The sequence below is a fragment of the Colobus angolensis genome, unplaced genomic scaffold (assembly GCF_000951035.1).
Source record: "Colobus angolensis palliatus isolate OR3802 unplaced genomic scaffold, Cang.pa_1.0 Scaffold362, whole genome shotgun sequence".
Taxonomy (NCBI): domain Eukaryota; kingdom Metazoa; phylum Chordata; class Mammalia; order Primates; family Cercopithecidae; genus Colobus; species Colobus angolensis.
In genome coordinates this window covers 2392604-2406029 of record NW_012116955.1, presented here as the reverse complement: position 1 = coordinate 2406029, position 13426 = coordinate 2392604, and the positions used below count along the sequence as shown (strand labels likewise).

Sequence of the window (13426 nt, the reverse complement as noted above, 5' to 3'; positions counted from 1 at the left end):
TGCTCTGTCTCCCAGACTGGAGTGCAGTGGCGCAATCTTGGCTCACTGCAAGCTCCGCCTCCCGGGTTCACGCCATTCTCCTGCCTCAGCCTCCCCAGCAGCTGGGACTACAGGGGCCCGCCACCACGCCCGGCTAATTTTTTGTATTTTTGGTAGAGATGGAGTTTCACCATGTTAGCCAGGATGGTCTCAATCTCCTGACCTCGTGATCCACTTGCCTCAGCCTGGAAAATCATTTTATCTTGAGTGCCATCTGTAGTTGATTGACAGTAACTCCTTGCAGTATGGGGATAAGAAGGATTCTGAGGCTCAGTCCAAACACAGTGGGAAAGGCTGACTAAATCAATTGACTTCTCTCTTCTTAGGGCCAAGTTTTTCTTAGCATCTGCCATGGACAGGGTAAGGGGTAGGGGAGGGTCACATAATGATATCATGCATTTGTTTGCATTTCAACTTGGGTGAGTACCCATTTAATTTAGTTTCCAAGAGATGATAATTGAATGTTATTTTGAATTCTTTTTAGCATATGAATAGAGATATTATTACTTCATAAAAAGTAATTTCCAAATAAGGTCATCATATATCCCCAAAGGGAAGGTAGTTTTTGGCTTGTATAGAGAATTCATGTGAATTACAAGCCAGACTTTATACACAAACTTTCTCTCATGCCTAACTAATTGCAAGGTATTTTTAATAATCAAAACAAGAAACTTGGATTCAGAATATCTTCATTCTTCGATCTTTGATTCATATGACCTTCTGGGTCTTATTCTTAGTGAACACGGTTTACCCAAAGCCACTAGACTTTTATAAGCTAGCCACATCAAATGTAAATATTGACAAATACCCCCAGAAGGTGTTAAAAATACCAGACTGTATCCCACAGGGTTCATTTAACAATAACAACAGGATTTTGAGTCACAGAAGAATAAAGTCTCCTTTGGTTCGTCACATTTTCATTTGGTTTTGGCTTTAAACATCAGGCAAAATTCCAGGTATTTGGGAGTAAAAAATACTGGGCTGGGCTAGGCTAGGGAATGGAAACTAGAGGGATGAGGCAGTAAAAATGTTCCGAGTGATGACAAGAGGCTGGAACAAGGAAATGTTAGACAGGAAAACAAAGGAAAGGGGAGTTTCTGTGAAAGCAGTGCAGGATGCATGATGCAGAAGAAAAGAATGTTTTTTAATCCACATAAATACATTTTAATAATGTCAAAAAGCCATTTGTTAGAGATGTGCAGCACATTTATTTAGCTAGTCACTTACACACTAGCTCATTCGTTAAGGGCTGAAGTTGCAGGAAGCCCTATAATTGAAGAGCTGAAGAGACAGCCTGAGCTAGGCATGGTGGCTCACGCCTGTAATCCCAGCGTTTTGGGAGGCTGAGAAGGGATGATCACTTGAGCCCAGGAGTTTGAGACCAGCCTAGGCAACATTGGGAGACTCTCTCTCTCTCTCTCTCTTTCTTTTTTTTTTAATGAAAGACAGCCTGATTTATTATACGACGGGGCTCGGTTGCCAATCACCAGCATCATCCAGGGAGGATTACAAATTACATTTGGTTTGGTTGATAGGTTTCTGGCATTGTTGCTCACTTCTGCTGTTGGATTGGCTTCCATCCCTGCAGTCCTGGGCCAGGGAATGTTGGCCACAGCAGGTGAATGCGGCATCCCACTGAATGGCAGGAAACACCCTGGGGCTCAACCCAGCTGCACCTAGGTTTGGTTGTTGAAAGAATGCATGAATAAGCAAGTACCGAATAGACAGCACTCTACTTGTATGGGGAGGGGGGATGTATAAACTCTCCATACATGCAAAATAGGCACATCAACATTCAGAATTAACTGCCCAACTAATTGAGGGCCAGGAAGGTTCAACTATATCTCTGAGGGGCTAGAGGGCTCCAGCTAATGTTTGGATTATATATAGGACTAATTATTCAAGTGAGGGAAAAGAAATGTCAAAAGAATATTCAAATTCTGGTTATGTGACTGAGGAAAATAAACACAAAATACAGAGCATTCAGATGTATTTGAGTGATGTACAGAAAGCTGCCAATATGATGTTGATTCATTTGGTTCTCTCCAATTTTCAGTTAAGAAAACAACAAATGCTATTAATAGTACAAGGAGAAGATGAGCTGAGAAACTACCTTTGCTTCCTCCCTCCCCTGCCTGAGGCTGGTCATCCAGCCCCTCTCTGCTCTGGAGTTTAGGCTGGAAAAGAGGAAGCAGAGGCCTGAGGCCACATCCCCAGGATGGGAGTGGGGCTGTTCCTGTCTCTAAGGCTTGGGGATCCACAACCCCCTAGACATTCACAATTTGACACCTGAGCTTTAGGAATAATTACTTTTGTTGTTGTTGTTGCCTTTTTAAAAGTGTCATTGCAAACAGGATCTCTCTTTCAAGCTTCCCAAACTAGTATTGCTAATTTGTCTTTCCCAAGAAAGGCTTCCTGATCAAAGATAAAGTAATTCTGACAGTTTCCTTTTACATGAGAGTCCTTGTAAGCACTTGTCTCTCTCCTTAGAGACAAGGTTTTAGGGGAGGAGAAGAAACATGCTCACTGCTGATTTAGGCATTGATGCTAAATATGAGGGTCTGATGTGTCTTCTTCTATAGACCAGATCTTTAGCTCAAGAATCCCCATGCATGGGTGTTAGAATTTCAGTCACTTTTGCTTTTCTCTGTTTAACCTCTCTCCTTTATAGATCTTACCCAGCCCCTCTATGTGGTTAAGAGGAACTTGAATGGCCATTACCCACTCTGCTATTTTCTGAACAGTAATTTTCACCCTAGCAGGTCCAGACTGCTATCCTCAGCACTTAGCAGAGAGCCTGGCATGTGGTAATGCTGAATGAAGATTTGCGAACTGAATGAATAAATGAGCCCCGAAGACTCAGGCTCAAAACTGGGCTCATGCTCCTCCCATTCCCCAGGCCATCATTTCTGTTACTACCAGAGTAACATCCCGTGAGCATCCTGGAAACCTCTTCACCTGTAAAACGGTGGCCAACTGGAAGCACCTGAAAGACCTATGCTATCTCTCCACAAGGAAATAGCTGCCAATAAATATAAATAAATAACTGTGAAGGAGAAATTAGAGAGTTGTCATGCAAACTTAGACTTGTCCAGAGACAACCAGGTAATGTGGGCAGATTAGAAGCAAGAGAGAGGGGTGGGGAGGAGCTGAGGTGCTGAGAAGTAACATGTGATAGACCACCCTCTCCAATTCCCCCATTTTATAGATAAGGAAACCACTGCCAAACTCACACAGCTAATAAGTAGAAGAGCCAAGAAGTAAAACCTGGGTATTCTGATGTCCCATACAAATCTCTTTCCACTGCTCCTGTCTGCTGAAGCCTTATACAGTCCAGTGGTGCCCAGTAAGTCCAGGAAAAGTCTTCAGATTGCATTTCAGGGCTTGCGATAGCAAGCCTCAGCTGTCAGCGGCAAGCTGAAGTAGAAGAATCCAGCCCCTGTGTGGGAGCATTAAAACCTGCTGACTCTCCCATTGCCTCGTGCTTGAACCCTCATAATCATCTTTTGATTACACCCTCTCTTGAGCCACCCCTGCCAAGAGAAGGCGAGTACAGCCAGCACTTACTGTGGACCGGCCCTGTGCTAAGCACATTATATGCACCTACTATCTCTTCTAAACCCCACAGCACCCTAGGTGTGGAGACATTAATCACATACCTCACACATGTGGAAATGGAGGCTTCATGAGATTAAATAACCTGCTCCCAGTCCATAGATTCTAAGTGGTAGGAAGGGGACTTGATCCCAGTCTCACCCCCTACGTTTACTCTCTTAGCCTTATACCTACCAGACAGCCTGCCTTTTGCAACTGGTTCCTGTGGATTTGGCCTCCCCAGTTACCAGAGTTTAGGCGTTATCATCTCATACTTGGACTGCTGCCTGGCCTCTTTCCTCACCCTCTTCTCTCCTGTCTTCTCCCACCCATCCATTTCTACTCATCTTCCAAAACTGTGATTTGCCTATGTAGCTGGGAGGGTTTTTCCTCACATCAATCAATTCCCTAGTTCTGTGTGGACACCAACTTGGTGTCCAACAATTCAAATGAATTCTGACACTCTCTACCTGGACTTAGCATCAGATCCCACAAGTGAGAAGGCTCAAATGCACAAGACTGCCCCCACTTCAGACACCAGTCGAGAGTCCTGGACCACCTGTATTCCCAACGAACTAGTTATAAATTGGAGGTTGCTGTGACCCTATCCTTAGAATTGATAATTGGCTAGAACAATTCACAGAACTTGGAAAGCACTTTACTCACCATTACTGGCTTATTACAAAGCATACGACTAGGGAACAAGCAAGTGAAGAGATGTACAGGGCAAGGCATGGGAGTGGATGGGTGGAGCTTCCATGCCCACTCGTGCGCACCACCTTCCCAGCACCTCAATATGTTCACCAACTTGGAAGCTCTCTGAATCTGGCTGTTTAGGGGTCTTCATGAAAGTTTATCATGAAGGCATGATTGATTAATTCATTTACCATTGGAGACTGAACTCAATCTCTAGCCCATCTCCCCTCTCTAGAGGTGGGGGAGGCAGCGCTGAAAGTTCTAACCCTCTAGTCATAAATTAGTCTTTCTGGTGACCAGCTCCCTTCCTGAAGCTATCTAGGGGTCCCCAGTCATCGATCATCTCATTAGCATGCAAAAGTACACACACACACACACACACACACACAAACTGCTTTTTGTCTCTACTGTCACACTTAACACAGAACACTTCTGTGACCAGATGTGTGTGGGATTTCCCCCACACACCAAGCAATTCTCCAGAAAACACAAACTGAGTGTCCTATAATTGAATTCAATTCTGATACTATCTCAAGACACTGTCAGATCCCATAGGTTAAGGGCTCAGTTCTACAAGACTGTCCTGACTTCAGGCTGATCACAAGCCTGAGGTTGTGCTTCTGGCTGAATGGCTATAAATCAGAGATTTCCATTACTCCCTCCGTGGCTTCAATTAACTTGCTAGGACAGTTCACAGAACTCACTCATTAGTTTATTATAAAGGCTACTACAAAGGATATAGATGAACAGCCAAGTGAAGAATGGATAATGGATAGACCAAGGTATGGGGGCAATGCGGAGCTTTCATGCCCTCCCTGGGTGTGCACCCTCCAGGAACCTCCACGTGCTCAGCAACCAAAAAGCTCCTCACATCTTGTTCAAGAGTTTTTGTAGAGCTGAATCTCCAGTCCCATCCTCCTTTCCTGGACTTTGGTGTGTGGGACTGAAAGTTCCAACTATTTGATCCCCTAATCCCTTGGACTTGCTGGTGACTGGCTCCATCTTGAAGCTATCTAGGGACCTCACCCTAAATCAGCAGGAGTATAAACCCAAATATCATGGGGTTATTATGAATCACAAAGGACGTTTCTATTACTTAGGACATTTCTAGGGTTTTAGGAGCTCTGTGACAGGTACTGGGGACAAGGACCAAATATTTATTTTTTATTATACCACAGTTGTCTTCTACTCAGAAACCACATGGTTGCCCATGGCAACACAGCTCAAACTTCTCAGGTGGTCGTTAGAGTTTACACAACCTCTTCTGCCATGATTCCTGCTACCTTACTTTGGTCTGACCTGGTCCATTGTGTAGATTCCTGCCTCTACACCTTTGCCCCATCCTCCTGTCCCTTCACTGAATCAAAACATTTCACTGTAGGGCTCCAGTTGTTCAGATATGTATGGGACCTCAGAAGTAAGCTGGTTCAAACTTCTATTGTATAGATGAGGAACTGGTGATGCTGAGAAGTGAATTGCATAGCCACAGATTGTAGATTTATCTCTTAAAAGGCAGAAAGAATCGTAGTGATCTCTGAATTTCCAGTGAGAAGGGTTAAAGGTGATAAGCTTTAAATTAGCAAACTATTAGGTGAACTTTCAAAACACAAATCACAAGGAAAAAAGATTAATTCAGTTACAACAAATGAAGAATTTCTGTTCAATGAAAGACACCATGGACAAAATTAATAGACCTAACATCATCTTAATACGTTTGCAATCTCGAAAATTGATCATGGATCAAAATCTGTAACTCCTGAAAGTCAAAAAATATAAAACCAACCCAATTTAAAAAATACCAAAGAATATGAATAAGCAATTAGGGAAGAAGAAACTTAAAAAGTTAACAAACATATAAAAAAAGGTCCAAACTCACTAGTTATTAGAAAAGTACATAATAAAGCAGCAATGTGTATTTTACACCTACAATAAAGCTGGATACTGCCATGACATATAGGAAAAATATGGAAGTTTACATGTCCTGTTTGGGAATGGGAGTAGGAGGAAGAGAGTGGAGGGTACCAGTCATTGAGGAAAGCAGTCTGGTAGTACTCAAAGTATGCCCTGTGGCCAGCAATTGTGCTCCTGGGTAGAAATCCTCTGGTGAGACCACCCAGGAAGATATTTGGAGCAGCATTATTTGTGGAGGCAGGGTGTTAGGCGCCATCTCCAAACCCATCAGCCAGGGAGCAGATGGGTAAAATACGTGGAGGTGGGTAAAATACACAGAGCACAATTCACAGTGGTGTATAGGTACAAGTGCATCTAGGGTAACATGGACAAATCATAAAAACAACAAGTTCAGGACAAAAGTAAGAAACAGAAAGGGTTAAATAACAGGACTAGGTATGCAATTATAAAATATAAGCACATAAAGGTTTTGCAAGTGCATGTAGAAACAAAACTATATGCAGTCGTCAAACACATTAGAATGTTGTCTATGTGGGAGGTGGAGGGTAGCGAACAAAGGGCCATTCTATCTGCCTAACCTGTCCCCTGGGTGAGTTAAAGGCAGGGGCCATGGTTCCCACCCTGGCTGTTGCCTCCCCCATTTAGGAGCGATTGGCTAGGGTTAAGGCTGCAGTCTTATGAGCAGGAAGTGGGTTCAGCAGCCAGGGCCTCAGAAGCGGAGCCAAGTGGAGAAAAGGCACACTTCTAGGGGACCCTAGGGACCTGCTCAAAGCTACCTTCCCCACAGCCTGTCTTGATGGTGAGAATCTCACCTCTGCAGGTGGATACCTTCAATTTTGTGCTGTGGGGAGATTTCATAAGTCTGCTCAATGAGTAAATATAACAAAAATAGTTTAGGCAATGATACTTAGGTAAGATTGTGGAGGGGAGGCAGGCGGTAGACTGCCAGGCTGTGAGAACCAGATAAGCTGATGCACAACCCAAACCTTCCCTTCCTCACAATTCCCCTCCTCCCCATCCAGGGCACATGAAACTAACTTTCAGTGAGCACTTACTATTAATATAAATCTGCAGGGGTTATCTCATGCATTCCTCACAAACCTCTGCAAGTTGGGGGTTATCACTGCTATTTTACAGCTAAGGAACATGAAGTTCAGAGAAAGTAACCAGGCCAAGTGCATACTGTCAGTGCTTCCACGCTGTCTTCCTCGTGCCTCAGGGGACAACAGTCCTTTCACTGAGACAGCTACACTAACTGGCGAGTTTTGCCATCCTCTTCCCAGTTTTCTGCCTAGTAGTGGGTCCAGGGGGTCTCCAGGATTGCCCTGGGGCCTCTACAGCAATCAGGATTACTCCAGTAGTTCTAGAGAGTGTACACCTCCTTGGAAGTTCCTGCTCGAGGGGACTCCTGTGTTTTAGCTGGATTCTGGGAAATTCCTCTTTGTCCTCCATATGCTTCAGTCCTTTTATGTGGCTCCTTTGAACTAGGTCCAGTCTCCAGGAAACTGGAGATGCCCCTCCACAACTGGTTTCCACCCTGATTTGAATCCCCAGTGTCCTAGAAATCAATATGCGGTGAGTGGTTATGGTGGAGGAACGTTTATACCACAATAGCAATAAATTCTCTGAGGGTTAGTATAATATAAACAATGGACAGTGAAACATCTGTGCAACACAGGAGTACAGCAGAGCTTTAGCACATGCTTTAGCACTACAGAACTAGGATTTTATGCTGGTCAAATCATGTCTGACAAACCCCCAAACCGCATAGGGTAAGTCCTGAGGACACAGCCATCTTGCCATTTGATCTGCTCCCAATCTTAACCCCCTGCCAACATTATGTAAGTAGCCTATTTTTCCTCAGAACCCAATTCAATTATCTTGAGCAAAATTTGAAAGAAAGTAATTTTATGCAACAAAAAGGATTTTGAACATCCACAGAAGAGATAGGCTGTAACTTACAGCAGTTTATTCAGGCCTCACGTAGATGTCCTGTCATAAACATTTGATGCCATGATTAATACTAGGAGCTCAACTGGGCTTACAAGAGGGAAATATTATCAGGGAAAACTAGAAATTCCTCATTCTTTTTTTTCCACTGAAAAGGGTTCACACAATTGTGGAGAAATGGAGTGTCACAAAAAGTAAAGTCTACAAAGCCGTGGTTTATGTGCAAAATAAAACAAACACATGTAAGTTTATTCTACCCTTCTGGGAGGAAGTGGAGACACAGGGTAGTAAAAATTCAATTCTATAAATATTTATTTTGTCATTACTGAGTGCAAAGTATCAGGGAAGTGTAGCTGTGGAATACCAATGCTTAAGAGACCACAGAGTTCTTGAAACCCACAATTCTTGTTCAAATCCAGATGCGGGTGAGCCCCACCTCATGAACTCTGAAGGCTGAAGGATCAGCGGGAATTTCTGCTGCTGAGTGTCCCTGATAAGGTCAGAAGCATCAGAATGGAGGGAGCTTTCTCCCCTTCTCTCATCTCATGAAAATGAGCTTTCTGGTTGTGGCAGGTGGGGGAGGGACCTTTAAAACCACACAGTGGTGCCCTCTTATCATCTTTTCCTGTCCTCGTTTCTCCAAGCTTCCAGAGGGGAAAATAAAACCAAACAAACCCCTCAGCATTGTGCTCTCCTGACCTCTAAGCTCTTCTCATATGAAGTGTACTGTTAGCCTTCTGTTTCCCAGCCTGATCACACTTCCCTTTCCCTTCCACGCTTGTGGACTTCACAGATTTCTCTGGACCTTTCTCTGGAGATTTCTCTGTTCTTCCTCTTCCAAAGCTCTTAAGTTTTCTTCTCCCAAGTTTCTCCACAGTCCTGCTGAATCCCTTTACTCAAGGCTTTTACACAGCGTTAAATTTGGGTTGTGGTTTGATTTTTTTTTTTTTAACCACCATATATACATCTTGGTTATACTTATTTATTACTATGCGACCCCCTCTGCTCCTTTTCTAGAATTTAGTGCAACAAAAAAGGCATTACCTTTAGCAGAACACTGGGGACTTTGAACTAAACTTTTATACATGTTTTAAGTTAAGCCCATTGTCTCTTAAGCTGGACTCTTCCTAAATCTCTGCTGCCAAACCTACTTTATTGAAATCCTTTGAAACCCAAGTGTTTCCACATTTTGGCTCTCTCTGAAGTTTCTTTCTTTTCTTTCTTTCTTTTTTCTTTCTTTCTTTCCTTTTCTTAACCCTATATTATCGTGTCTGGTAATAATAACATTTATAGACACCACACTATGTGTCTGGTAATAATATAGAGACCACACTATGTGTACTATGTACAATTATGATCCTTATTTTTATAGAGGATAGAACTGAGGCAAGAAAGAGTAAATAACTTGTTCAAGGTCACATAGAAGGTAGTCAAACAGAGAATCTGCCCCAAAGCTCTGAGCTTAATTATGCTCAAGCTCCAGGGTCAAAGGGATCTGATGTCCATTCTTACCACGTCTCCCTTTTTGGGAGGATGGTGCCTGATAATTTATTCAGCTTCTTTGACGCTGTTTCCTTTTCAATAAGATTGAGATAAAGCATTTTTCGAAAGATCTAGATTGAGATAAAGCATTCTTTGAAAGACCTAGCAGTAAATGAGAGCTGCGTGAGGGACCTGATTCGGTCCCTAGCACTGGATAACTGTCAGCGCTTCTACGCACCCCACCTGAAGACCCTCGCAGGCAGAAGAGGGTCCTGCTCCTCTAAATATTCCCATCTCCTAGTGGGGACACAATAACATCCGTTTAAGAAGAATCGTCCAAGGGACTTCTATGCATCCAGCTGGCACACTGGCCGGAGTCTCACTTTATCCCCACATCTCTCCGCGCCCTGGTCCTAGGCTTGCCACACTCTGCCATCCGCTGCTTCTCTAGCCCGGCTCCTTCAGTCCGGGACTATTACCCCGGGCGCGGGCTCGGGTCTTACCATGGCATCGTAGCGCAGGGCGTTCATGAAGTGCGCCACCTCGGCACCCTTGTACACGGTGAACCAGATGGTGCCCTGGTACTGGTCGCCGGCGTCCAGCAGCAGCACGTTGGGTTCGGCGCGTCGGATCTGCTGCACCTTGGTGAAGAGCCGAGCCACACCACCCATGCAGCGGCTGGCGTTGACGCACTTGCTGGAGTCCTCGCTGGTCTGCTCCAGCCGGCTGTGCACGTCGTTGGTGTGCAGAATCGTGAGCTCCCAGGCGCCGGCCGCAGACCACAGCAGCGCGCCGACGGCGAGGAGTAGCGTCGCGGGCGCCGGCGCGGCTCGGGGACACATAGCTGTGGCGCGTGAACTGGGTGCAAAAGCGGGCGAGCTGGGCGAGTGCGGGCGCGTAGGGGCGAGCAGCTAGGGCCGGGGCTCTGCGCCCTGGCCAGAGGGGCGGGGCGCGGGTCAGGGCTGGGGCGTGTCCTTCTTCAGCCTGGAGGCCGGCTTGGCTGCCAGGCGCAAACTCGCGACGTCACCCGATCCGACCCTGGCACCCGGAGAGGCCCTGGCGCGGCTGTCGGCTGGCACCCGCTCACAGCAGGAAGAGTGGGGAGGTTGTTCCCGGCGGCGAGCGGGCACCGGCCGCATCCCGGCCGGACCAGGGAGCCTGGGCGCGGGCAGTTCGGCTGCTGGTGCGCTGCTCGTTCGGAGGCGAGAGGAAGGAATTGGAGGGTTTCACCCCGCGCGTGGGTCCTCGCTGAGTCTCGCCTCGTTCGAGGCACGGGTTTTTCTACAAGAGAAATGTTATGGATTGTGTTGGGTTTGTGGTTGAGCGAGCTCATAACTTCAAAGAACCAAAGAGGGAAGAGAGAGGGGACGGGAAGAAAGATGAGCGAGCTGAGGGGCAGACAGGAGGAGTAAAGAAAGGCCAGGCAAAGGAGCTTCTTGCAGTTTCGGGCTGTGAGAGTTTCGGGCTCACTGAGATGTGACGCTTCCTATTGGGTTGAGAACGCACGAAGTCTACGATGCTTAGACAAAAAAATCTCAGAAACTAAGAAATCATTCGAGTCCAGTTCCTCGTTTATTCACGATTAAAACCTTAGTGATAAAACAGTGGCGACGCGTGGACACCTCCTGGAAGCAAAAACACCATGGGGGTAAAATCCGACAGCTATCAGGACGGGAAGGGATGCTGCCCTTCGTTGCTTTTCTGGTCTTTTTTTTTCTATTTGACTTACCTTTTTTTTTTTTCTTTCTTTTGTCGCGTGTGCTTTCGGTGTCATAGTGAAGTCATAGCCAAATACAATGTTATGAAGATTTTCCTCTATGTTTTCTCCTAAGAGTTTTATAATTTAAACTCTTAGACCTTTAATCCATTTTGAGTTAATTTTCATATATGGTATGAGTCTAAATTTATTCTTTTGCATGTGGATATCCAGTTTTTTTAGTACCATTTGTTGAAAAGACGTTCTGTGCCCTTTTTTAAGACACTGGCCTGAGGCTCGGAGATTGTAAATCATTTGCCAAGAAAGGCCATGCAGTTTGGAAGCAGCAGAGCCTGGGGCTACACAAGACCCTTGCTTCTGGGACACCCTCTAATGTCATGCTTTGCAAGGTTTTGCTCTGTCCCTCTTTGAGCACCTGCTAGAAGCAGGTAAAAGAACTGGTAGTTTTACTGTTTTAACTCAAAAAGAAAGACTTTAGACTCACAGAAAAGTTGCAGAGGTAATAAAGGGAGTTCCCACATATGCATCACCCATATTGCCCTATGTTAACAGCTTATATAACCAATGAAACTAAAAAGTTAACAGCGATACAAAACTATTAACTGCATTACTGATTTTATTTTAATTTCACCAACTGTTCCACTAATGTCATTTTTCTGTGCCAGGATCCAATCCAGGATACCATATTGCAGTTAGTTTTCATGTGTTCGTAGCCTCCTCTAATCTGTGACAGTTTCTCAGTCAGTTGTCTTCAAAAACCTTGACAGTTTTGAACGGTACTGGTTTCTCTATACTGTCCCTCAGTTTGGGTTTGTCTGATGTTTTCTCATGATTGGACTGAATCTGTGGATGTTTAGGAAGAATGCTACAGAGATTACGTGCCTTTCTCATTGCCTGGTATCTGTGGGTACATGATATCAACATGACCTACCACTGATCACCGGGGAACTGCTCATTTGTTGTTTCTTGTCTTTTAAACCTAAGCCACTGCAATAGGTTCTGAAATTCCTGTTCTGGGGATGCTACCAGATTTCTGCTTCAATATCATTTGCATGCCATTTGTTTTCACATAGATCTAAAATGGCCTTTGATTGTTTATTGCACCAAGTTCAAGCTTCGCAAACTGGCCTTTTGAAGTCTCATTTTATACAGCCAACTTTACCTTCCACTGTTCCTCATACATTCCCTCTGTCCTCATTTTTTTCTCTCCAAACCACCATTCCCAGTCTATCCTCAGGCCAAAGCCCAGGGTTCCTTTAATTTCTTGTTCAAGTCAACATGAAATTACTTTGACTCCTTCACACAGCAGTTAGTTTTTCTCTTTTCTAAATTTCTGGTCAGTTCCTTACAATCTCACTTTAATATGGTTTTGCTTTTTTTTCTCCAGGTGTTTAATGTGTGTTTTTGGTCTTCTCTCCAAGTGATGGAAACAGAGTTGCTGCTTCAGTGGTAGTAGTACTTGGAATTCAAGTAACACTAACCTCAAATCTACTGTAGACCCAGTGGGCGATAGTATGAAAGAACCAAGAAGGATTTCGGCTGTCCTGGAGCTGATAATGCTGCAAACAAGGTGAGGGTGCATACACTAAGTAGCAGCAAAGCCATGAGGATCATAGAAAATTTCCCAAGTCCATGAGGAAAAAAAAATATGCAGGCAAAAATCTACATACAAATCAGGGCTCTATTTATTGTTTCATCAGTTGATTAGACTTAAGCAAGTAATGAAGAAAATGTCAAAATAATGCAGAATAAACTTAAAAGTGTGTGGTACTAATATCCATTTCATTGGGAATAGCCCCGTAAATTGAGGAAATATGATTTCAGTACATATTAGAAAACTATTATCTGATTCAGGAAAAATTTCACTCACATCATTGATGAACAACATATCTAGTGCTAAAACTAGGTTCTAATTTAATGAGTATAGCTTGTACTACACTCATTATATAATATACACTCATTATATAATAGGGTGACAAATACTTTAATAATAGATTACATGTTAGATCCAATGACAATATGTTATTGATTTATTAG

The 13426-nt window shown here is 44.2% G+C and overlaps 1 protein-coding gene across 2 annotated transcripts in view; it reads right to left on the bottom strand.

Moving 5' to 3' along the window:
- The window catches only part of NT5E (5'-nucleotidase, ecto (CD73)), a 46990-nt gene extending 35843 nt beyond the window's left edge, over positions 1-11147 (bottom strand). For both annotated transcript variants that reach the window (XM_011953500.1, XM_011953501.1), the window contains exon 1: positions 10176-11147. In XM_011953500.1, the coding sequence (XP_011808890.1) occupies positions 10176-10514 (339 nt within the window). In that variant the 5' untranslated portion in view covers positions 10515-11147. The remainder of the gene's footprint in view (positions 1-10175) is intronic.
- Between the last annotated feature and the right edge of the window lie 2279 nt (positions 11148-13426).